This window comes from Dermacentor variabilis, chromosome 5 (genome assembly GCF_050947875.1).
Source record: "Dermacentor variabilis isolate Ectoservices chromosome 5, ASM5094787v1, whole genome shotgun sequence".
NCBI classification, from domain to species: domain Eukaryota; kingdom Metazoa; phylum Arthropoda; class Arachnida; order Ixodida; family Ixodidae; genus Dermacentor; species Dermacentor variabilis.
The window spans coordinates 164,367,249-164,391,789 of record NC_134572.1 but is presented as its reverse complement, the minus strand read 5'-3'; the positions used below and the strand labels follow the sequence as shown (position 1 = coordinate 164,391,789).

The 24,541-nt window shown below is 43.9% G+C and overlaps 1 protein-coding gene across 1 annotated transcript in view; it reads left to right on the top strand.

The window, feature by feature from the left end:
* The window catches only part of LOC142583693 (kinesin-like protein KIF28), an 89,891-nt gene that overhangs the window by 15,358 nt on the left and 49,992 nt on the right, over window positions 1-24,541 (top strand). Inside the window, exons 4-9 of the mRNA XM_075694180.1 lie at window positions 2,612-2,726; window positions 3,009-3,120; window positions 4,364-4,471; window positions 6,265-6,395; window positions 8,260-8,330; window positions 21,600-21,660. Coding sequence (XP_075550295.1) covers window positions 2,612-2,726; window positions 3,009-3,120; window positions 4,364-4,471; window positions 6,265-6,395; window positions 8,260-8,330; window positions 21,600-21,660 — 598 coding nt within the window. The remainder of the gene's footprint in view (window positions 1-2,611; window positions 2,727-3,008; window positions 3,121-4,363; window positions 4,472-6,264; window positions 6,396-8,259; window positions 8,331-21,599; window positions 21,661-24,541) is intronic.

Here is a 24,541-nt window from a genome sequence, read left to right as displayed (position 1 = left end):
GGCTGTACTTTTCTCTCTCTCTCTCTCCAGCCCTATTTGTTTGTGAATAGACATGACAAGCACTTACTTCTGAGAGAATTTTATTTGTCAGAAGAACCATCTTCATAGTCCAGAGAGAAAGGAAGCCCATAGCCAACATCACACTCAAATAGGTCTTTTTCTCGTTGAGAGAAAGTCTATAAACGCTGATCGTTGGTAAATCGGCATGTTTGGTTGGTTGGTTGGTTGGTTGGTTGGTTTTTTTTTTGAAATAAATATTGTTCATGTTGCTATGTGCGATTGTACAAAGCTCAGAATCAAAACGATAATCAGTGAAATATACGCGCTGATCATTTTTCAAGTTTTACGGAATTTAAAATGAAGATGCGTGCTATTGATGTTGCGTGGTACTTGGCTAAGCGAATGATGCTTTTGGTACGCTGATACATTCTCTGCCTTGTCAAGTATCGCCTATCTTACGTTCATGTAACCAAAGTTCCCCCCCCATATCCAATGCCTTTCTTAATGCATTTCATGTATTCATGAATAAAATTACTAAAAGTAAATCAATGATTAAAATAACCTTACCGTAAAAAACACGCGGAACAGCGACTAGTATTTCTCTGCTCAATGTAATTACCAGTTCCTTTATTACTATTTAGGGTTATGGTAATGACTGCTTTGGTAGCAGCTGCATGTAATAATATACGAGCATATAATTGCATAATTTACTATTTTACGCTACGTGCACAATTTCTCGCTCCATCGAACCCTGAAATTGCGGCACGCAGCACGAAATAGCATGAAAACTCACACAGCACAACACATGGACTTTGCTTAATCCTCAAGGAAGCTTTCTTTAATGTTACTGCACCTTAGCTGAAACATTCTTTGTACGTTTGAGCATTTATGTGAGATTCCCTTTGAATATTCGCCCTTTGTCTTGCATACTTAATCCGGCGGGTTAGGATTCTCCGTTTGCTAAAAAATAGTCAACCCTTAATACATAGACAACAATAAAATTGTTGCTTTCTGTACTCTCACATAATTATTCTTAATTTTAGCCATGTTAGCTGATGCAAGTCAATACGCGCAACACTGTTTTCTCTTAGTAAACAGGGTTTAAAATTTCAGAATCAACGGCAACGTGACCCTCATTACAGAGCTGATGATTAAGCACAGCGTAGAATTACTGTGACGATCGTGGAACGAGAAAAGTAAGTAAGAAAACAAAAAAAGAAAGCACCAAGCAGAGCGAAGAGAAGAAATAAGATATATAACTTGTGGGGTGTACGTGCCAGAGAGATAAAACTTCGTTATGTCCTTGATGGGGTTCAGGGGGGGCGGGGGTCGGGAGACTAACCCCCAATCCCCCCTTCCTCAGACGGCGGCCAGTCCTTGCTTTCTGGCGGCGTCTTCGGCCATCCGGACGGCCCAGAGCTGCTCCTCTGGGTCCAAGCTGAGCAGCAATGTCTCCCACTGCTCGGCCGTAGTTATGCGTGTGTTAGTGTGGGAGGTGTTGGTGGGTGAGGCTTTGGGGCATTGCCAGATAATATGATCGAGGTCAGCGCGGGCCTCGCACGCTTTGCAGAGTGGAGAGTATGCATCGGGGTACATGCGGTTGTAAAGCACGGGGTTCGGAAAGGTTCGTGTCTGAAGGAGTCGCCAAGTGGTAGATTGAGACTTATTCAGTGTTTTGTGTGCTTGGGGGTAGCGTAACCGCTCCCTGCGGTAGTGCAGGAGAATTTCTCTCAACGTGACCATTCGGTCCCGCGCGTGACCGCGATGCAGAACGGAGGGCCAGAAACACGGTATAATTACGAGACACGCCATAGTGGTGGAGTGCGAAATAATTTTACCAACTGGCGTTCCCTAAGGAGCATCTAAATAAATGTAAGAACACGAGCGATTCCAGCAAGCTTCTGTGCGCGCATCGTGCTACTACGTCTTGATTCAGGCCACATCACGACGGAGAAATGCACAGACCGAAGCAAGCGCCGCAACTGTCAACTGACTCGTGCAAACTTTCGAAGCCAGCTCACGAAAGGATAAACACACTTGTACTCCGCAAATTTCGAAGTTTAGTGCGTTGCCGCCACGGGGCTAACTGCTGCGTAAAATGAATAGGCGCCAGCATTCACATCTTGCCACTCGTAGACTCGTCGTTTCAACATAATTAAGGGATCACATAGTAGGGCAAAACATCTTTCCTTTTTCCTCGCCTCATCCAAAGCGCAGCAAGAGTACAGGTGCGCTGAAAGGCTCCTCGACGAATGGAAAGCCCTCGGTTGCGAGCGCCTTCACGCAGACAAGGAGCCAGCAAAGCCCACTAATGAACGTGCACTCCTTCTGTGCCAATGGGAGGGCCGAAGCAAAACCTGCCATGGGGCAGCGAGCCGAGCGCGCGAGACGTGGGTGAGGCAGCGCCCTACAAACCGAAGAAGTTATTTCAGTGCTGTATGGACCATTGTGGCTGTCGCGAATTTTCTTGTTTAAAGCACTCCTAATACCGACGTGATTTATTGCATGTTGAAGAATGCGGCTTTGATTCTGAACGCAAAAGAAATAGACTGAAATTATCATGGCTAATAAAGCAGGTATGTACAGTACATTTTTGCTGTATGCATTTCAGGTGGAACTGAGCATGATGGAAATATATAACGAGAGTGTTTTCGACCTGCTGGTGGCGAACAAAGGACAGCGAAAGGGGCTCAAGGTTCGGGAACATCCTAAGAAGGGCTTCTTTGGTGAGTGTTGCCTTCTCGCTGTTACCACGAGATGAATACCACCGAGTGTAATTCTTAAGTGCGTGCTATATATATATATATATATATATATATATATATATATATATATATATATATATATATATATATATATATATATATATATATATATATATATATATATATATATATATATATATATATATATATATATATATATATATATGTGTGTGTGTGTATATATATATATATCGAGGGCCGAAGTTTCAACAAATTTTCTTCTCTGTTTCATTTGGCATCAAGCCGAAGGTCTTTCAAAGTGCCTAGTGACCAACTTTCGTGATGTTCTGTCACGAATAGAAGAAGGAACTACAAATAGAAGCATAGCAGCCACCAACACCAATGAAACCAGCAGGTAAGACACATTATGTTGATTACTGTACTCAACAAAAAAGAACATAAATGTTCTGTGCGTTACAGGCAAATACTTGCCGATAAAGCACGGTAGCCAACATCAACTAAGTCAACGAACATTTATTCTGGACATAGTTGACTTCTTTTTTTTTTTTTTGCTCACATGACAGCAGAAATTGTTTAGAAGTTTGCCGTATAACAAATGAACACAAAACACTGCCCTGTCTGCAGGAACTTTAGTCGCGAAAATATTTTGCAGGAGCAATCAGAGCGGAGAGGGGGAGGCACATAATTATTCTATTCTTTTTTTATTTTCACAGCTATGCCACATTTTAGTAGCGCGCGCGATCCGAATGGCACACAAATTATGTCAGTTCGCTTGATTTATGATCTTTTCTTTTACTTTGAGTTCTTAAAACAAAAGTTCTAGATATTTTACAAGTGCCGTGCCTACACCATACATTTTTTTTTTTTTTTGGTCCGTTCCTGCCAAGTTTGCGGGAAACGTTAGGTACCAGTCCTGTTTTCCGTGAACCCACCGCTGGCTTTTAATTCGAAGCATTCTTTAGTTGTTTCCTTCTTCGTGCAAATTAACTTTGATATCTAGCCTTGTTTGAGGTCGAAGTGTTACCACATGGGACAACATGAATCGTGTAACTGCACGTAGGGCCAGGCACTATTTATGTTACACGAATATGAGTTTGACGTAAACAACGAGATGATGGCGCAACGACAATGGTCTGTTCATTACGACGACGACTTTCCAAAACATTGACTCACCCAGAGTGTGTGATTTCATTAAGGTATTTTATTAGTATTGCTGTTCAAAATTCAGAATAGGGTGTTGTGGCACTCATTTTCTGCCGTAAAGATTACGCATTTGCGTTTATTTTAATAAATATAGGGCTTCGAAGGAACACTTAGTCAGTATAAAATGATTTCGCGTCCTTCTTTTGCGTCCATTTATGAGTGTTTCCGTCGCGTGAATATAAAAAAATGCGTTTGCCTAGTTTGCCTCACAGTAAAATCTAACCGCCTTCAATTAAACCGGAAATGTGATCAATGCAAAAAAAAAAAGAAAATAAACATTATATGATCATGGTTTTGCAGTTGTTCGAAATTCACCCTAGCTATTGGCGAATCCAATGTTTCCATCCCGGGCATTGTAAGACATAAACGATTACCACAATATTTCGTCCTTGTTGCTTTGTTGTCATTGTTGCTCATGTTCTCGTGTTTTCCAGCCGTGCTCATACGCTAGTAACATTGATGCTCATCCAAAGGACAAAAAGGCCTCCTGGTCCAGAAACCACAAAGACCTCCATAGTTCATCTTGTAGATCTAGCAGGAAGGCAAGTGATCTGCATCACTTTCTTACTATATTTCAGTGGGTACTTTAAAACTCTCAGAATGGAATCATAGAAGTACAGAACATCTGATTAAATGCAAGAAAGCTGCTCTTCTTTCATGATTAAATTGCGCTTAGTTTTACACTGACGATTTAAGTGATGCACAGGACGTAGACTTACGTAGCGCAATCTTCTTTGTTTCAAGTTATTGCTCGGCAGAACAGGGTATAATAACGCAATTAAATATGGAATTGTAAAGGACAGTTCGTTTGTTTTTCTGGACAGGCTGGCGATAATTGACAGCATTTGCTCATGGCAAAGAACCATCGTCAGCTTGTGCCTTTTGACATTGGCTGAGTTTATCGAATTTAATATGCGCAGTATTTAAACTTCATGTTGGGCTCAAGCTTTTATAGAGCACTTGTATTTAGTCAGTTTCCTATACTTTCATATATTTAGAGGAGTACGTAGCGACACTCGCTTAATATGGACCGCTTAAACAAAATTATGTAGCGAAGACATAAGCTTGTGGTATATAAATTATTCATTGCGCTCAAGTTTAGTAGAAATAATACGAAAATGTATGCAGACTTCTTTTTTTGACTGGGACATCCACCACTCCTTGAAAGTGAACTGCATCAAATCCATTGTTAACAATAGAACATATGTGAGAGATCCATCCCCTATAATATCGTACCACGAGGCGTAGAAACACCACCGTTGTTCGTACAATCTTTAGTCTCATATGCTTAACGCTGACACCGTTGATTTAGAAAACAAGATATAGACGTAGTAGTAGGATAAACTGCGCAAGCGCATTAAATATCGAATGGTAGGACACTCTACGAGTTTGTATTGATTCATTTTGGAAAAGGTGTGTGTAACATGCGACAAGGCGAAGAAGAAAGACACGACACATTTCTTCCTTCTTGACTTTGCCCGTAGTTATTACGCTCCTTTTGATAAACTAAATTGGGGTCGATTTAAGTAAGTTCAAGAGAACAGGCTGACGAGCTAGTTGCTATGGTAACATGTCCAGTGTAGCGCAAGCAAACCACTGGTGACGACAGTAAGACGGGGTGGGGTCATTGCAGATTCTTTACTAGTAATGTTCTGTTTTTTTTTTAAGTTCCTTCTCGCCTTCATCAGAGGCTGACATGGTGCCAGGTCTTCGCAGTCACCAGGATCAGCCACTCACTATGAGGAGTGATAACAATAAATATAATCCAATGAATGAAAAGAATCTTCACATAATGTGGGCCGTGTTATATTAGGCTTCTGTTACGTCACTCAGCTCTGTTATTAAGTTGAACAAGCTCTCCTATATCTAGGTACTATTGCATGCTGATTGTTTGAAAAATACGCGCACTAGTTAATGATGTAGATCGATGGGCTGATGCTTAAGGCGCGTAGAGCCTACGCAAAAGTTGCTTAACCCTTGAATTGTTGTGATAACTTGAGTTGAAAAAAATCTGGTCAAATGTGCAGGTTGTTTTTAGATATGCGTCATGATACCAGGAATTCGTTCAAAAGTTAAATAATTTTACGAAAAGTGTCTTACAAGTTAACTCGCGATCGGCACTAGAGGGCTCACACTGTCACTACGAGCAGGCCAGATGACAATTTGTTTCCAGCCCCTTTGAAAGGAAATGTGAATAAACATAACCCTCATTATTAGTTAAATTGTTACTGGCAAGTAATGACTTAAATTACCGCTCCCAATGATGGTGCTGCACTTATTTCAGTGGTCTGTAGTTGTGGAAGGGCTCCAACGAGAACGCTACCTTTGATTTCAGTGAGCGCCAGTCCGCAGCGCAAACGTCTGGTGACCGCCTTCGCGAGGGCATCACAATCAACCAATCACTCTCCTGCTTGGGAAACTGTATCCGTGCTCTCGCCGAGAAAGCAAAGGGGACAAACCTCAAAGGTGAGTGATCTGATCCCGTTTTGCTACGACTGAACAGTGTGTGTAGTTGATAGGACAAAATATTCGTGATTCTGTCAATATATCTAGACTTATTCTTTTTTTATTTAAGCGTCACCTCGAAGCTATGTTGCATGTTCACATAGTGACCTTAGTATATATGTTGCAACAGCGTGCTCTAGAAATTGTCAATATGGTACGTAATCGAAATGTGACCCTAATAACCAGTCATTTTTTTCTTATGTACTGGCTGTGGCTGTGGTGATTCCAAACAACAGTACATGTACTGCTAGCTCATGAAAACAGCAACCAATTGGCCTGCATCCGCATAATCCGAGGGCACCTAAGCATTTATTATGGGTTGTGATTGCGAAAGCTTTAATACCCCAGGTAAACGTCGCTGAGCAGTCCTTTAAGTTACGAACACTTCGCGGGCAAGCGAGCGCGTTGAGACTCTTGGCGTGTTTTCATTTGGCTTTACTGAAGCGCAGTTAGAGCTTAGGCTTAGGCGAGGGTTTGAGCCGACGAGGAACCCACCGCTAAAACAGGCTTGCGAGAGCGAGGGTGACGTGGCGTCGCGGCGATGTCCTCTTCCCTCGCGCAATGCCGCGGCAGCAGGCGTTTCTTTTCGACCGCTCTGCTCCACCGAGGCCCGTGCCAGCAGGTGCAACCCAGCGTCAAGGGCACTCGGGGCGCTTGTCACGTGGCCTCGCAGCCAATGGGAAATTTCGCTGCTGCAGACGCTGCCAGCTTTTCCACATATTGGGTCATTTCACGCTTTCGAATCAATATATACTTCGCCAAACCAGGTTTGATGAGAGGTAAAATTAAATAAATTGTAAGATTTGACGTGCAGAAACGGCGATCTGATTGAAGCATGCCGTAGTGGGGGACTCCGGCAACTTGCAGCACCTGGGGTTCCTTAACGAAGCCCTAAATCTAAGTACGCGGGTGTTTACGCATTTCGCTATCAACGAAATGCGGCCGCCATGGCTGGGATTTGATCGCGCGATCTCGTGCTTTGCAGCCCAACACCATAGCCACCAAGCAACCATGGAGGGTTTCACGAGAGTCATGAGAATCAACTTTATTGCAGCCTTTAATATTTTACTTATAGACGTAGCTAACATGAAGCACACTTTCTTTTCGCTAGCTCCTTTCTTTTTTCATCCCATCTGCTCGGGATCCATCGTCATTTGGGCTATTAAGGAATGCTATGACTGGCTCCCGCGCAGATTTTCTCATGGAACTACCACCAACACACGGCATTTATTAATTGGTGTCTTGCTCTGAATTGTGTCAAGTAACGTAATATTAGGTTCGCGAAAATTTTCTAACCACATAATAACAAAACCTGCTATTTTCCATAGTAATTAAGCCGATATCCTGAAGTCTAACAGCTCACCTATGCCAAACACTTTGTTTAGTTTAAGTGAGCGTGTCATTAATTACTCTACTAAGGCGCTATATTGGCATCTAATTACGGTGCTTCAAAACTTTTTACGTTTGCGAACACTTACACTTTACTTTTCACACTGTCCTTGTCTTGAGTATTATCGTCTAATTCTTTCCCGCTTGCCTATAAGGACCACAGAAAATTATCGATAAAAGCAAGACGCTATATTACCTTATAGATACGGTACTCGCACACTAATTCGGTTTTGCCGATAGTAACTTCTAATCGTACTACGGTGCATTCTGTGCGTCGTCACACCAAATTACCTATCGTCGAGCATTCATGATGTCGCGGCAACGCTTTGTCTGTTATTTATGGTGTTATTCATTATTACAAGTTTAATATTCTTACAACAAATTTCGCGCGATTACATGTGTTTAACTGACCTGTTTGTGTATGTTGCTTTTGCAGTGCCTTACAGAGAATCTACGCTCACTCGCTTGCTTATGACGGCGCTGGGTGGGAACAGCAAAACAATCATGGTGAGCATGGCTTAGAAGCTTCTTTTTCGATAGTTAAATGATTAGGCCAGTGGCCGGTGGCTTGCTGGCCGACTACCGCTTACTCTCTTTAAGCAGACAGTATTAACGAAAGTCTCCAACATATGCGGCAATTTTCGTATAGCGATTGATCATATAGCGTTGTCTGCGGTAATTTCGCGGTGCTATCATTTTTATAATGTTGCCTATGGCGCAGATAAGGCGTATGTTGTACCGGAACATTTGTGAACAATATTATTGTTTCGGCAGCAAGACCATCCAAATATATTCGGCGATCAAGCTGTTCACAATGGCAGATTCCGGCCAGTCGTCGTGTTAGTGACATAATTACTGAAGGCACGCTATGAATTGCAAACACGATTTAAGAACTAAACACTTCGTGTATTCGGCCTCAGATGCTACTCATATTGCGAAGGCATTCTAGGACTGAAACAAGAACCACTGATTTCTGTGGAATGGGTCACATGACGTATATACATATTGTCACGTTGTAGTGACAGTGAAGAACACAGTAGTTAAAACTGTGAATCACGGAAGTAACCACTTAGTAAGCTAACTTGTACCCAGAAAAAAAATAACCAACAGTCATGCACAACGATAGCGGCGAGCAGAGTCGGTCATGGTCGAAAGTCTGACCTCTGTGGGTCAAGCACGCCAGCTTTTACGCATAGATTGTCAAAGATTCCAAGGTAACCGCTGATATCCGCACGCCTTCCAGAAAGTACTGCAAATTTCTGTTGCGAATAAAATCTGATTACACAATGTTCGGGGAGGACATACAGGACAAATAGAATCAGCAATAACATTCGAGTAGGTTCGAAATCACGCAAGCGCGTCTTGCGCTGAGCGATAACTTATTAATAATGGGTGAAATGCAGTCTCCGATAAAATGATAACTACACATATCAATGGCCCCTCTGAAATAGCATCGTCCCGACACTTCAAACGCCAGATCAAAGAACTAAAGCAGACCTAGTAAATAAATAACACGCAAACAGATAAAGTCCGAGAGTTCGTTAGCAGTGGTTAAAGGGCTTAAGTCGCACATGGGCTACTTCAGGTCGCGAGCACTGACGCTGTGGTTGCGTCATGCCGTCTGGCGCGACATCACAGTCCAGTGGGCCAAAACAGCGAATGATCTTACAGCGTCCAAAATAATATCGCAAATGTTTATCACTAAGTCGTCATCGAAGTATCATAGTCCAAACCTAAACACCGTGGCCTGGCTGGTATTCCACATATCATCGTGAAAGGTTGTATTGTTCGCTATTCAACATTTGCTGGTTCTTGATGCGCAGGCTGGTGAGTTATCATGCTTTTTCGGTGCGCTGAAGATAGGCGGTGATGTCGAGATGCTCTTCGTTCGTGACGCGCAGCAGCATGGCTTCGAGTGTCATCGTAGGGTTTCTTCCGTGAACCAACTCGCACGGCATGATCTGTGTTATTTCTTGCGCAGCCTTGTTGGAAGCTAATGTTACGCACGGAAGGATGCATCCCACATCTTGTGCGTGATGTCGGCTGACATCGCGAACATATCAGTGAGCGTCTTGTTCAGACGTTCCGTTAAACTATTGGTCTGCCGCTGGTGGGTGGCTGTCCGTTGATGACTTGTCCGGCTACACTGCAGCATGGTTTTAGTAACCTCAGCTGTAAAACCGTCTGTCGTTCCATAATGAGGATTTCTGACGCACCACGTCGCCAGCAAGATGTTCTTAGCTGAGAATTTCGCTACTTCCGTCGCACTAACTTTGGGTAGGGCTTCAATTTCAGCGTGGTGGGTAAGGTCAACTCCACTTAACTAGAACAATGCCCGTTAACACCACGTCATGCAACCTTGCCTAGAATTTTCATTGCCAAAGCTGGCGTGACAAAAGCTGTGACGTCCAAATCACTACTGCTTATTCGGGAACATCCCCATTAGATTTTGTGGCAGTCGGGCCAGGTAGCATGACGTCATGGGATGCGCTGAACAGGCCTTGTGCTATCTAGGTGGTTTAGTATGGCAGTCGGTGCCCGTGACAATCCACTTGTTTCCAGATTATGATGTCGGAAAGGGACCCAGCAAATCTATCATCTGCTGAAGCAGTCGGCAAGAAGGCTTGATTGGCTGTAGCAATCCCGCTAGCCTCGTCGTCATGTCTTGCGTTGCTGACAGTCTTGACGCGTCTTGACTAATGGGGGACGTTGGCCTTCAGGCATCGGCATTAATACTTCTCGTGAGTTATCGCGTGCGTACAAGAAAATCCGATATATCCTGTCATTGGGTCATCATGAAGGGCGTGTACAACCTCTGGCCGCAGTGCTAAAGGCCCAGCCAGAAGGTAGTCGGCACGAACTAGCAAGAGGCTTTAGAGCTGAGCTCTTAGGAGCCCGTTCCTGCGTTGAGCGTAAGCCTGCTTTGGCGCCGTTTCTTGGCGTAACTGAGCGGACGAGCACAGCGAAGGATGAAAGCGAACGCGAAGCGCAGCGGGGAGATGAAAGCGAACGCGAAGAGAAAAGTGCAAGAGGAGGCTACAGTGAAAGCAGATCAGACTTTCGACGACTGCCGATTTGGCTCACCGTTATCGTTGTGAATGAGTGTAACTTGTTTCCCAACGCTTCGCTCCGTTTGCAACGTGCCACGCGAGACAGATTGTCAGCACCAGCCAATATATCAAGAAATTGAAACACGTATAGAGCTGCACTGAAGTTTTGCATAAGGCGGTATTGTAATCGACTGCGAATTTTTTTGTCACCACGAAGGCGCTGTTTTGCAATGAAAACGAGGACAATTCGAGCCTAAAAACACTTGGTATAAAGTCGGTCCTCCCTTCCAAGAAGTCGACAAGGCTTCTTAGCTCCAGGTCAGCTCCCTGTTCTTTGAAGAAATTGTGACTTATTGTCCATAGGAAAACGTCGTGGACATGGTCGTCTTGCAGCGGCAGCTCGATAGGAGCGCGGGAAAGGCAGTCGGTATCACAATGTTTTTAACCGGACTTGTATATCACGGCGATATCAAATTCTTTCAGTTGGAGGCAGCACCGTGCTAGGCGTCCTCAAGGATTCTTCAAACTTGCTCGCCAACACAGAGCGTGCTAGTCGCTTTCGACTTTGAACTGCCTGCCAAATAGCTAAGGGCCAACTTTCGTGGACGCCTAAATTAGGGCAAAGCATTTGCTTTCCTCCATTGAATAATTGGCTTCCACTTCCAACAAGAAGCCGCTAGAATAAGGTCATCACCGTCATCAGCCTATTTTAATTTCGACTGCAGGACGAAGGCCTCTCCCTGAGATCTCCAATTACCCTTGCGTTCCGCTAGCTGATTCTAGCTCGCACTTACAAAGTTTGTTAATTTCATCACCCCTCCTGGTTTTCTGCTATCCTCGACTGCGCTTCCTTTCCCTTGGCACCCATTCTCTTGCGCTATTGTCCATCGGTTATCTATCCTACGCGTTACGTGACCTGCCAAGCTGCACTCTTTTTCTACTATATTAAACAAGAATATGGCTATACCTATTTACTTTCTGGTCCACGCCACTCTCTTGGAGTCCCCCTTACATTAAGCCTGACATTACTCCTTCCATCGCTGTTTGCAGAGTCCTTAACTTGTAGCTTCCTTGTCAACCTCCAAGTTTCTGACCCATACGTTAACATCAGTACTGTGCAATTATTGTAAACTTTTCTTCTCGACGACAGGGGTGAGCTTTCAGTCAGGATGTGGCAATGGCTTCCGTATGCACTCCAACCCAGTTTTATTCCTCTTAAGTTTTTTTTTTGTGAATTGGGTCCCCTGGGTGTAATTGATTTAGGTAATCGTATTCCTGCACAGACTCTAAAGGTTGGCTGGCGATCCTGAATTCTTGTTCCCGTGCCAGGCTATTTAACACTTTCTTTCTCTGTATATAAATATAATGTTTTTAAGTTCGCGTTTTCTCTGGACTTGCACACCACCGAGACCTACGCTATTTGGCTACTTGCGTCGGTAGGCATTTTGCTATAGACGTCTTCGTCGAAGCGGGCGAGTACTAGTGGTGACTGCAGGCATCGTTTTAATTCTTGAAATGCCTCCAGTTGCGGTGTTTCCCATGTAAACGAGGTCTGATTTCACGAGAAGTCAGAGGCACCGCGATGCGAGACAAGTACTTGACAAAGCACCTATAGTAGGCAAACAGATTAAAAAAAAAAAACTTCGCAGTGATTTCTTGCAGACCGGAGGGACTCGTGACGTGCTGATGACGTGGCGCAGGAACAGAAGTTCTTCGTAAGCAAGCTGGCATTTGTCCGGCTTCAAGGCCTGCCCAGGTGACTTGATGGCCTCTAGTACTGTTGCAAGGCGCTTAAGATGATCGTCGAAGTTTGAGGCAAAGACCGTGGCGTCAGCTGGGTAGACTAAATAGGTCTGCGAGCAAGTTCCAAATCGAGCAGGCAACTGTCGCATCGAGAGCTAACCTTATGTTTGTTGTTAAGGTGTGAAATGCAGTCCTCGAGAAAGGGATAAATACGTACAGTGTCAACATGGTAGATAATTCTTCAGCAGCAGGATTGAATTCGTCGAATACCGACCGTTCTAGCCGCTTTCGTTGTAAATCAAATTGTTTTGCCTCATGTACACACGTTCACAAATTAGTCGTCACACATGCTGGTAAGCGCTCTTAACCATTGGACAGCCGGCCTCGCTAGTAACATGTCTGATATCACAAAGCTGGCCTTGCTGTTGTGAACAATCATAGAGCTAGAAAGCTTTGCGATTATACAGGCTCTGCTCCTCAGCCTCCCAGTTGGCTAGTAGATTTACGCTCAAATGACCAAACTCGGTGACGATAATCAACTTGCATGTCGTCGTCGTCGTCGTCGTCATCATCATCATCATCATCATCATCATCATCATCATCATCATCATCATCATCATCATCATCATCATCATCATCAGCCTAGTTACGCCCACTGCAGGGCAAAGGCCTCTCCCATACTTCTCCAACTACCCCGGTCATGTACTAATTGTGGCCATGTTGTCCCTGCAAACGTCTTAATGTCATCCGCCCACCTAACTTTCTGCCGCCCCCTGCTACGCATCCCTTCCCTTGGAATCCAGTCCGTAACCCTTAGTGACCATCGTATATCTTCCCTCCTCATTACATGTCCGGCCCATTCCCATTTATTTTTCTTGATTTCAACTAAGATGTCGTTTACCCGCGTTTGTTGCCTCACCCAATCTGCTCTTTTCTTATCCCTTAACGTCACACCCATCATTCTTCTTTCGATAGCTCGTTGCGTCGTCCTCAATTTCAGCAGAACCCTTTTCGTAAGCCTCCAGGTTTCTGCCCCATATGTGAGTACTGGTAACACACAGCTGTTATACACTTTGCTTTTGAGGGATAGTGGCAACCTGCTGTTCATGATTTGAGAATGCCTGCCAAACGCACCCCAGCCCATTCTTATTCTTCTGGTTATTTCAGTCTCATGATCCGGATCCGTGGTCAGTACCTGCCCTAAGTAGACGTATTCCCTTACCCCTTCCAGTGCTTCGCTACCTATCGTAAACTGCTGTTCTCTTCCGAGCCTGTTAAACAATACTTTAGTTTTCTGCAGATTAATTTTCAGACCCACCCTTCTGCTTTGTCTCTCCAGGTCAGTGAGCATGCATTGCAATTGGTCTCCTGAGTTACTAAGCAAGGCAATATCATCAGCGAATCGCAAGTTGCTAAGGTATTCTCCATCAACTTTTATCCCCAATTGTTCCCACTCCAGGCCTCTGAATACCTCCTGTAAACATGCTGTGAATAGTATTGGAGATATCCTATCTCCCTGTCTGACGCCTTTCTTTATAGGGATTTTGTTGCTTTCTTTGTGGAGGACTACGGTGGCTGTGGAGCCGCTATAGATATCTTCCAGTATCTTTGCATATGGCTCATCTACACCCTGATTCCGTAATGCCTCCATGACTGCTGAGGTTTCGACTGAATCAAACGCTTTCTCGTAATCAATGAAAGCTATATATAAGGGTTGGTTATATTCTGCACATTTCTCTATCACTTGATTGATAGTGTGAATATGGTCTATTGTTGAGTAGCCTTTACGGAATCCTGCCTGGTCCTTTGGTTGACAGAAGTCTAAGGTGTTCCTGATTCTATTTGCGATTACCATAGTAAATACTTTGTAGGCAACGGACAGTAAGCTGATCGGTCTATAATTTTTCAAGTTTTTGGCGCCCCCTTTCTTATGGATTAGGATTATGTTAGCGTTCTTCCAAGATTCCGGTACGCTCGAGGTTATGAGGCATTGCGTATACAGGGTGGCCAGTTTCTCTAGAACAATCTGACCACCATCCTTCAACAAATCTGCTGTTACCTGATCCTCCCCAGCTGCCTTCCCCCTTTGCATAGCTCCTAAGGCTTTCTTTACTTCTTCTGGCGTTACCTGTGGGATTTCTAATTCCTCTAGGCTATTCTCTCTTCCACTATCGTCGTGGGTGCCACTGGTACTGTATAAATCTCTATCGAACTCCTCAGCCACTTGAACTATCTCATCCATATTAGTAACGATATTGCCGGCTTTGTCTCTTAACGCACACATCTGATTCTTGCCTATTCCTAGTTTCTTCTTCACTGTTTTTAGGCTTCCTCCGTTCCTGAGAGCCTGTTCAATTCTATCCATATTATAGTTCCTGATGTCCGCTGTCTTACGCTTGTTGATTAACTTAGAAAGTTCTGCCAGTTCTATTCTAGCTGTAGGGTTAGAGGCTTTCATACATTGGCGTTTCTTGATCAGATCTTTCGTCTCCTGCGATAGCTTACTGGTTTCCTGTCTAACGGCGTTACCACCGACTTCTATTGCGTACTCCTTAATGGTGCCCATGAGATAGTCGTTCATTGCTTCAACACTAAGGTCCTCTTCCTGAGTTAAAGCCGAATTCCTGTTCTGTAGCTTGATCCGGAATTCCTCTAGTTTCCCTCTTACCGCTAACTCATTGATTGGCTTCTTGTGTACCAGTTTCTTCCGTTCCCTCCTCAAGTCTAGGCTAATTCGAGTTCTTACCATCCTATGATCACTGCAGCGTACCTTGCCGAACACGTCTACATCTTGTATGATGCCAGGGTTCGCGCAGAGTATGAAGTCGATTTCATTTCTAGTCTCACCATTCGGGTTCCTCCACGTCCACTTTCGACTAACCCGCTTGCGGAAAAAGGTGTTCATTATCCGCATATTATTCTGTTCTGCAAACTCTACTAATAATTCTCCTCTGCTATTCCTAGAGCCTATGCCATATTCCTCCACTGACTTGTCTCCAGCCTGCTTCTTGCCTACCCTGGCATTGAAGTCGCCCATCAGTATAGTGTATTTTGTTTTGACTTTACCCATCGCCGATTGCACGTCTTCATAAAAGCTTTCGACCTCCTGGTCATCATGACTGCATGTAGGGGCATAGACTTGTACCACCTTCAATTTGTACCTCTTATTAAGTTTCACAACAAGACCTGCCACCCTCTCGTTAATGCTATAGAATTCCTGTATGTTACCAGCTATTTCCTTATTAATCAGGAATCCGACTCCTAGTTCTTGTCTCTCCGCTAAGCCCCGGTAACACAGTACATGCCCGCTTTTTAGCACTGTATATGCTTCTTTTGTCCTCCTAACCTCACTGAGCCCTATTATATCCCATTTACTACCCTCTAATTCCTCCAATAACACTGCTAGACTCGCCTCACTAGATAGCGTTCTAACGTTAAACGTTGCCAGGTTCAGATGCCAATGGCGGCCTGTCCGGAGCCAGGTATTCTTAGCACCCTCTGCAGCGTCACAGATCTGACCGCCGCCGTGGTCAGTTGCTTCGCGGCTGCTGGGGACTGAGGGCCGGGGTTTGATTGTTGTATTCATATAGGAGGTTGTGGCCAAGTACTGCACCAGGGTGGCCAATCCTGCTCTGGTGAGAGAGTGCGTTACCGGTTCTGGTCACCGGGATCAGGCCGCACTCCAGGCCTGTTTGTGCAATTTTCTCAACACACGTTTTTTTTTGTATTTTCCGGTGGAGAATTGCGAGGCACCGGTATTTGAATCACGGTCCTCTTGCACTGGAGACGGATACTCTACCGTCTCCGCAGGAGTTAAATTAAAAATTGAATTATGGTGTTTTGCGTGACAAAACCACTTTCTGATTATGCACGCCGTAGTGGAGGACTCCGAAAATTTCGACCACCTGGGGCTCTTTATCGTGCACCTAATTCTAAGTACACGGGTGTTTTCGCATTTCGCCCCCATCGAAATGCGGCCGCCGTGGCCGGGGTCCGATCCCGCGACCTCGTGCTCAGCAGTCTAACACCATAACCACTGAGCAACCATGGCGGGTCCCGCAGGAGTTGTACGCCTCATTTAACCTACAGTGGTGACCTATTTGATCAGTCAAGGTGGACCAATCTGAGCTCGGTTATACCGCATGGATGGCACTCGGCTAGAGAACCTGGTATTTATGAACTGCACATGTGTGGCCTCACATAATTGAGGATATATAATTTTTTTTTAGGAGGGTTTCCGTACAGTGATAAAAGGAAGGAAAATACATTAAAAGAAAGAAAAAAAAGGGGGAAAAAAGGAACATAACATGTGATTTGAACTCGTGATCCTTCAATGTTGCCCGGAAAGGTAGCTCAGTCGGTTGGTTCGTCAAGCCAACGGTTACTTTCAAGCGCCAAAGCTCCTGCTCCGAGCCTCATACTTATGTGGAAAGGGACTGATGATGTCCGCGGCAGTCGATTGGAAGTGGTTGGAAGGCATAATTTCTTGTAAAAATGGCCGCCAGAGGAGCAGCGTGAACTCGAGCGGCTTTATAGACTAGGAAAACTGCCTTAAAATATTTAGACTTGAGGGGAAGCTTCGTTAACAAACTATAACACGGCAATCAGCACTCGTATACGACGAGAGAAATTATTGAGACGTGGAAAATTCCCTTGAAATAAATCTGGTTTGCGAGACAAATGCTTGTATGTATTGAATCTCTTAAAAGATGAGGGGTGAAATATGCGCTCACCGAGAGGGCATCGTCAGCACGAGACCACCACCAGGCACCTTACTGAGATGTAGAGAGTTGTCTGCGGCAACTTGCATGTAATGCAAGTTAAACGCAAGAACAGCGTTTTTCCTCCTCCTCCAAACACTGACTTAAAGCAGCTTTTACTGCGACGCTGTCAATGCGATTAGAATCACTAAACAAGGCTATATGTCAGTTTTCACAATTTTGTGGGAAAACTAAACACGTCACAAAGTTTATATTTTGAAGAAATCGGGCAATAGCCTGATTTGCTTGTGTCTGATAGGGCCGAAAAACTGTTGAACCCCTAATTATGAGGCGCTTAGAAGCGTTATAAAAATCCCTAAAAGTTTTCCCTTTTTGTTGGGAGGCTCATTAAGGTAACAAATGTCATATTTAGAGAATATAGGTGTAACTTTATACGTGATCTTGACTAAAAGTTTGATGTGTCTGCGGCAATATTATTCTTTGAAAATAGGCCCTCAATGTTCGTCGTCTCCCAATTTTATGTTCATACGCAGCACGTAGTTGTTGTTCCCCGGTTTTCTTGGTGAACTATGCGATGCGCGGTGTTCATACGTCCGCTAACAGTGGGACACCTATATTTTCTATAATTTCCGCCAACTTTCGTAGCATCCTTAACAAGCAAGGTCAGCTTACTTCCCTCATTCACGCTTGCAATGCAGATGTTATAATCGGAACGGAAAGGTGGTTAACTCCTGCAGTTAACTATTCTGAGTTACAAATTTCAAATTTATTCACGGTTTTTCGTAAAGACCGCGTGGATAGAAAAGGAGGCGGTGCTGTAACACCCTTAAGAAAGCACATAAAGGTCAAACGCATTCCTCCTGACCGCATTCTTGAAACTATTTGGGTTGCATGCTATTTGCCAGTTGTAACTTTGGTTATTCGAGCATGCTACTAGCCACCTGACCTTCTACAAGATTTTTCTGAGGAACTGCAGTCTGTATTAGGCTCCGTCGAATCCGAATATAATAGCTCTCCCATAATTTTGGCCGGCGATTTTAACCTTCCAGGCATAGACTGGTCTGCTATCAAATCCCCTGGAGCGCCAGACACGTGATTGGGCAGATTTTGTTGACCTTTTGGAATATTTTCAGTTGTGTCAATTTATCAAAAGGCTTACGTGGCACAATGCTAATCTTGATCTTCTTCTAACTGCAGACCCCGAACGTGCTACCTTGAATGTACTAGAGTATATCAGTGACCACTGTGTCATACATTGTACCTTTAAAAGGCAAACTGTGAAGAAACGGCGACAAAAAAAAGAAGGTTTATGACTATTCTAAACCGGATCCCAAAGGCTTCACTTCTGAGCTTATTGAATTTTACCTGTCATTCATGGAAACGATGAAAACTTCGTTGCCAGATAACTAGATTCGTTTTTGTGACTGGTTGTTAAGACTGCGGGAGAGATATATTCCAAAAAGGTGGATCTATGAAACAGCAGACAAGTCATGGTTTACTCGAGAGATTAATTAAGCGATATTAAAATAAAAAGAAACGTTTGTTTCAAAAACAACAAGCGCAAAATCTGTTGAAGCTCAGTAAGGGTATTTATAGTTTTCTAAAGAATGTGCATTACATATTGAGGGTGCCAAATTTAAGTTTTTCAACCAGGATATTTCGCAATTTCTAAAAACAGATCGAAAAAATTTTTGGTGGTCATTTGTCCCGCACTTACAATATAGCTGCCTGTTTTTGACACTGAGTCTGGTGCTGCAATTGATAGCATGGACGTTGCTTATCGGTTTAATTTGTTCTTTTGTAGTGTATTTATTGGCGTAAATCCGCTACATATGTCAACACAGCTGTCTGATAGTTCTCCATGTATGGAATGTATTACTCTCAGAAGTGACGATATTGTGAAAGCTTTTGAGCGTTTGTCATCGTTTTCTAGTCATGGTCCTGACGGTATTTGTAATAAGCTACTAAATATGACATAGCACAATTCTGCTATTATACATGCACTATTGTTTCAACAGTCTCTCGGCACCATCGAAATTGGGTGGATGAGTGGATTGTGTGGATTACGATTGAGTGCATGTCGTATTTTCCCTTAATTAACAACTATCCAGCTTGCAGGTTTCCGCAGAACTATTTCGGCAAACTTTTGCCTTTGCTTCGAGTTGTTGACAAATTCGACTTCGCTTCGCCATCTGCTAGCCGCCTGGTTAGCTCAGATGGTAGAGCGGCTGCCCTGAAAGACGGTGGTCCCGGGTTCGAGTCCCGGACCACGACGAATTTATCTTCAACTGCGAGGCTTTTCTTTCGTAGTATCCGTATGGGTTTCCTTTGTAGGAATTGCTACGATTGGGTGGATGTCATATTTTCCCATAATTAACAGCTCTCCACCTTGCGGGTTTCCGCAGAATTGTTTCGTCTTATTTTCATGTGTCATACAAGGTACATGAATTGTTTCTCCGGTTCCCTCGGTAAGCTAGACAAGGCATTTTGTCTATATTTCATGAAAATAAGGTGAAAACACGGGGAAGGCGGGAGATGGAAATTCAAGACGATGAGCAAAACGAGAACAAGCTGAAAACACCTGCGTTGACCTTGTTCTTGTTTTGCTCATCGTCATGAAAATAAGGTGCAGCTTATGATCATTGTGTATGGAAACTTCGAAAGACCTGGATTGATGGTGGCATTTGCAATGAATTACACATGGATGTGCTCCGCAGTGTTATGAGTTCGTTTTACGAGTGGTGCAAAAGTGTGCACGCAGCCGTGGCATGACTAGAAATGCCAAACATCAACGGGCGACCACTATGGCAAATCTATGTGAGAAGTTGAATTTGTGGGGATCAAATGTAGCTCTTCGAAAACGTTTCTAGACCAAGTGTTCTGTAGGGTCACGCTGCCTTTATCAGGTACGTTTCGCGATGTCTCCAATGAACTCAACATTGGACAGTCTTTAGATATAACATAAATTAAGCACATCTTGAGTGCATGGTGTGTCTGAACTTTTTACATTACTGGCCTAATTAAGAGCTTTACCAATAATTATTGAACCTCTATCTTTTCTGTATTTTGGTGCATTGTACGACGCTCACATGGTGTCCTCGGTGAACTAAACGAACCATCTTTTTTATGTATAATGAAAGTAAGGACCAAATAATAGGCCATGTGCAGGCAAACTTCGAAATTGGTGCACTTATTGCGGTTTTTGTAATAAATTACATACGCGAGCGCCCCTTAGCGTTATGAACGCTTTACGAGCGTGCATAATCTACTCCGTTTTTCTGGTAGAACATATCTCTCAAGAATAAATTCAGTAAAAATGAGGCGAAGGCAATGCAAATATGTGTGCGAGCATCAATATGTATGATAAAAAAGAAACTTCTTTTGCAAACAGTTTAAGCAAAAGCTGGAAAGTATCATACCGGCGTTATCAGCTGTGCTTTTCAATAAGTAGATAAATTAATGTTAGTGGATAGGGGGTGATATTTACTGCAGCGTTTGACGAAATTTTATACTTACATGGCTGATTTGAAGCGTTATAGGACGCTGCCTTATGTTTTATGTTTATACTAGATTTATAGTTGATTTATCTAGTGTCTTGGATGAACTACAAGAACGCCTTGTCTATATATATGCTTTTTAATTTCGATGCAATGTCGTAATTAATCTGTAAACGAAGTAGAAAGTATGTGGACAAAGTACTGCCTCACTAGTAACTAATCTAGTTACTAATAATTAACTAGTCTTGTACACAGACTATCCGGCACGGTAAAAGTGTGCTTTAGGAACGAGGTAGCATATAAGCTTTCGTTTTGGCGGTCTGTAAATGCCAGCAATATCATACTTAGTGAAAATGGGAGACTGTTCTCGCAAAGCACAACACGTATGGATTAGTTACTGCATTTATAAAATTTCTTTACCAAAGGCCCGAAATCGTTATATGCCTGCAAGGTTTGAAACGTACTAGTCATATAAAAAGAACGTTCTAAAGTGTGTGATTTGATTACAGGCAAGCAAAATATTTGTTGGGATTGCTTGAAAGAAACAGCATTGCTAGAAATGTTGTGATTCTGAGAGGTCAAACAAGTCGGCTGCTTTCTTTTTTTTTGCTTTTTTTTTTTACTGTGATAACCCGAGCTGGTGGTGCACGCAGCTCCCCAGGTTCATGTTTAAAAACGTGCATTTAACTGAAATGAGAAATACCATAGCGTAACTTCTTGCCGTTTATTTTCCCCTCCTTAATCTCAACTTTTGTTCCTTTTCAGCTAGCCACCATCAGTCCTTCGGACGTGAACTATGAAGAAACTCTCTCAACACTGCGTTATGGTTCGTGAACTTCTTTTCAAATCAGCGAATGATTTTATCTACTACTTACTGTTTCTGCAGAGAAAGCTTGAGCCACATCAGGAATTCTCTTTTTTACAGTTTCCTATGCTAAGTCAATTATTGCTTTGTGCACGGTAATACTTGTATATTGTGTTTTCGAAACAGCATTTCATTAATTGTATTGAAAGTACCAAGGGCTGTGCATTTTCTACATAAGGATATTGAAGCTTTACAAAAGCACATTCTCGAAAACTCTGATTGCCTAGTAAGGTTAGCTCGCTTCGACGTTGTAGTAGCAGGGCGTGCTTGATATGAGTGGGTGCCTACCTATTCCCCTCATGTCCCTCTCTCTTCACCAGCTAACTTCTATCCTCCATTTTCTTAATAAATGAATTCATGACCCAAAAAGAATTTCGCTGTCTTTCAAGATCAAATGGCTGTGGGAACGTTACTTTCACAAATTTCCTGTGGAGCTTAGTATACTAGTGTACAATATAGTTGCACTCACAAACTGTAAATTAAGTAAGCTCAATAGCCTCTTTTCAGCTTCCCAATAACACGTGTATTTAGGTGCGCAGTGATACTCGAAAGTTGAAGAAGGCAGGTACACTATAATTTCTCTGTGAGGCACGTGTTCCCATTTTATCCATTCGGTCGTTTTTCAACAGCATCGCAGCTTTGTATTTCTCAGGTTGTAAACCCAATGCAAACACACGCGTCGGAGAATTGTATCTCGTCTCGTAGTTGCAAGTAGTTACACGAGAAATAAAACTGAATTAGAGGTGTGCGAATACTGACTTTCGTGACCGAATCGAATACAGATTGAGTAGTGCCAGAAGTGGAATGGAATCGAATCAAATATCGAAGAGTTTTCGAATAATGAACAGCCGTTATCCCAATTACGATAAAACAATGTTCACTCCTTCGTACTCTTAAGTATCCAAGTATATCTCATTACGTAGTACGTTAGGAAGCGCTTATTAAAGAAACAAAGGTGGCATCAGGAACAAGCCCGAAGCTTCTTCGCAAGCACATATGGTTCTTCAGAGAGTGCGAATTATCACTCTAGAGCATGTAACGCACGACTACTCAAGTTACGTAGCCGGCCCCATCACGCAAGTTCTCGCTTTTTATTCCTGTGCTATGCCCGCAGGCGTGAAAATTTACCTTAATTTTGCTCCAATACTATGTTTAATCGAGCGCAGTACACGTGTTCATATATTAGAAAAGTATTCAAAAACTCGCATTTACGAATAGTGACCATTCAATTTAAACTGACATCCCTTACAGCAGGTACATAGAGAGAAGGACCGAAAGAACGACGAAGACAGCGCTTGTCTTCGTCGTTCTTTTGGTCCTTCTATGTACGCGCTGTAAGTGATGTTTGCAATGGGATACCAACTGGCCAATACCTAAACCCTGCTTCATTGAATTTAAAGATCGAATTGAATAAGAGACTATTCGATTCTGTCTTTGAAGGTTTCGAATATTAGCACACAACTAGAATTGGCAGCTCCACCGCGCTTTCAGGCTAGTACCCAACCAGGGACAACTTAGGCAGCTCCGCAGCGTGTTTTGCACCGGAATTCACGCATAAGGGTTCGAAACTCTGTGACAAACTTGGGGGTCGATATCCAGAACAATAAGGAATGGGTAAAAAGCCGCAGTTTTGCCCGAAAGGGGAATTCTCGCGAAGGGGAACAATTTGCTATCGCGCGCGATAGCAAATTAGTTGAAGGCTATGAGAAGTACGGATAACACGTGGGTTAGGCGTTTAAGCTCGTAAACATTCGTTTGCTAACTAAATTTATAAGCATGGTGTCACGCGCGAAGGGTTAAACAGAAACATGTCGTCCTGGATAAGCGCGGACACTCACAGTCAAAACGCAGGCGTTACGAAGAGCGGCAGCATCAGCTAGGGAATTGTCCCTCGTGGGGCCCGTCGCTTTAACGCGAACTAAGCAGCAAGAACGCAGAGCACACGAAGCTACGAGACCTCGTCGCGCCGAAGACCACTTTAAAGGGGTGGAGACATCAAAATTTTTGTTCATGCGCTTGTTGATTCAAACGTTGCGTCATGCTTCAGGGAGCACGATACACACAGCGGGATTCATATATAGCCGATAAATGATTTAATAATAGCATTCTTATACCGAGTGATTTCGGTTTCGGTTTCTGGGCTCTGGGGGGATGATATGACGTCACAGAGGAGCAAACGCAACATGGCGTGGTCCCGTGGGCCACAAAACATAGTGACGTAAAACTATGCTGCGTCGTCTGCTCGCGCATACGCGTGATCTGCCAGCAGAGGTCAACAACTGGCTATTCCAAGTGCATGTCGCGATTATTATAATTATTGCGAAGAGCGACAACAACGGTAAGAAAATATTGGGGCTTGTGAGAGTCGGTGATTCATTCCGATGCGCCGTAAGCTTTAGCTTTGAAGTGAACCGGAAAACGCCTAGCGACGATATCGGCGGCGCCGAACGATCAGAGGCGGTGAAACTGCCGTCGGTGCCAGAGTGACCACTCCTCGGTCGCTGATTGGCCGCTTCGCCGTTCGGCTGCTGCACAAATGGATCCTGGGCCCGTCCTCCCTACGGCAAGGAAATCTCGCCGTTCGCGAGCAAAACCGCCGTCGCACGGGGGCCCGCGAACGGCAAACGGCGTGCGGCGAGTTTCCGTGCCGGTACGTGGACGGGCCCTCACATTGAGGCCAAGCGAACGAGAGACCGCTCCGAGCTGCCGAACTACGCGATTATGCGAGGAGAGAAGCGGACAACACGAACGCCGCATATCCTGATCCCTTTCGGAGTCGGCCGGCTAGTGTTACACTGAAACGTGTAAAGGCCGACCCGTCCGCACGGCAACTCGCCGCACG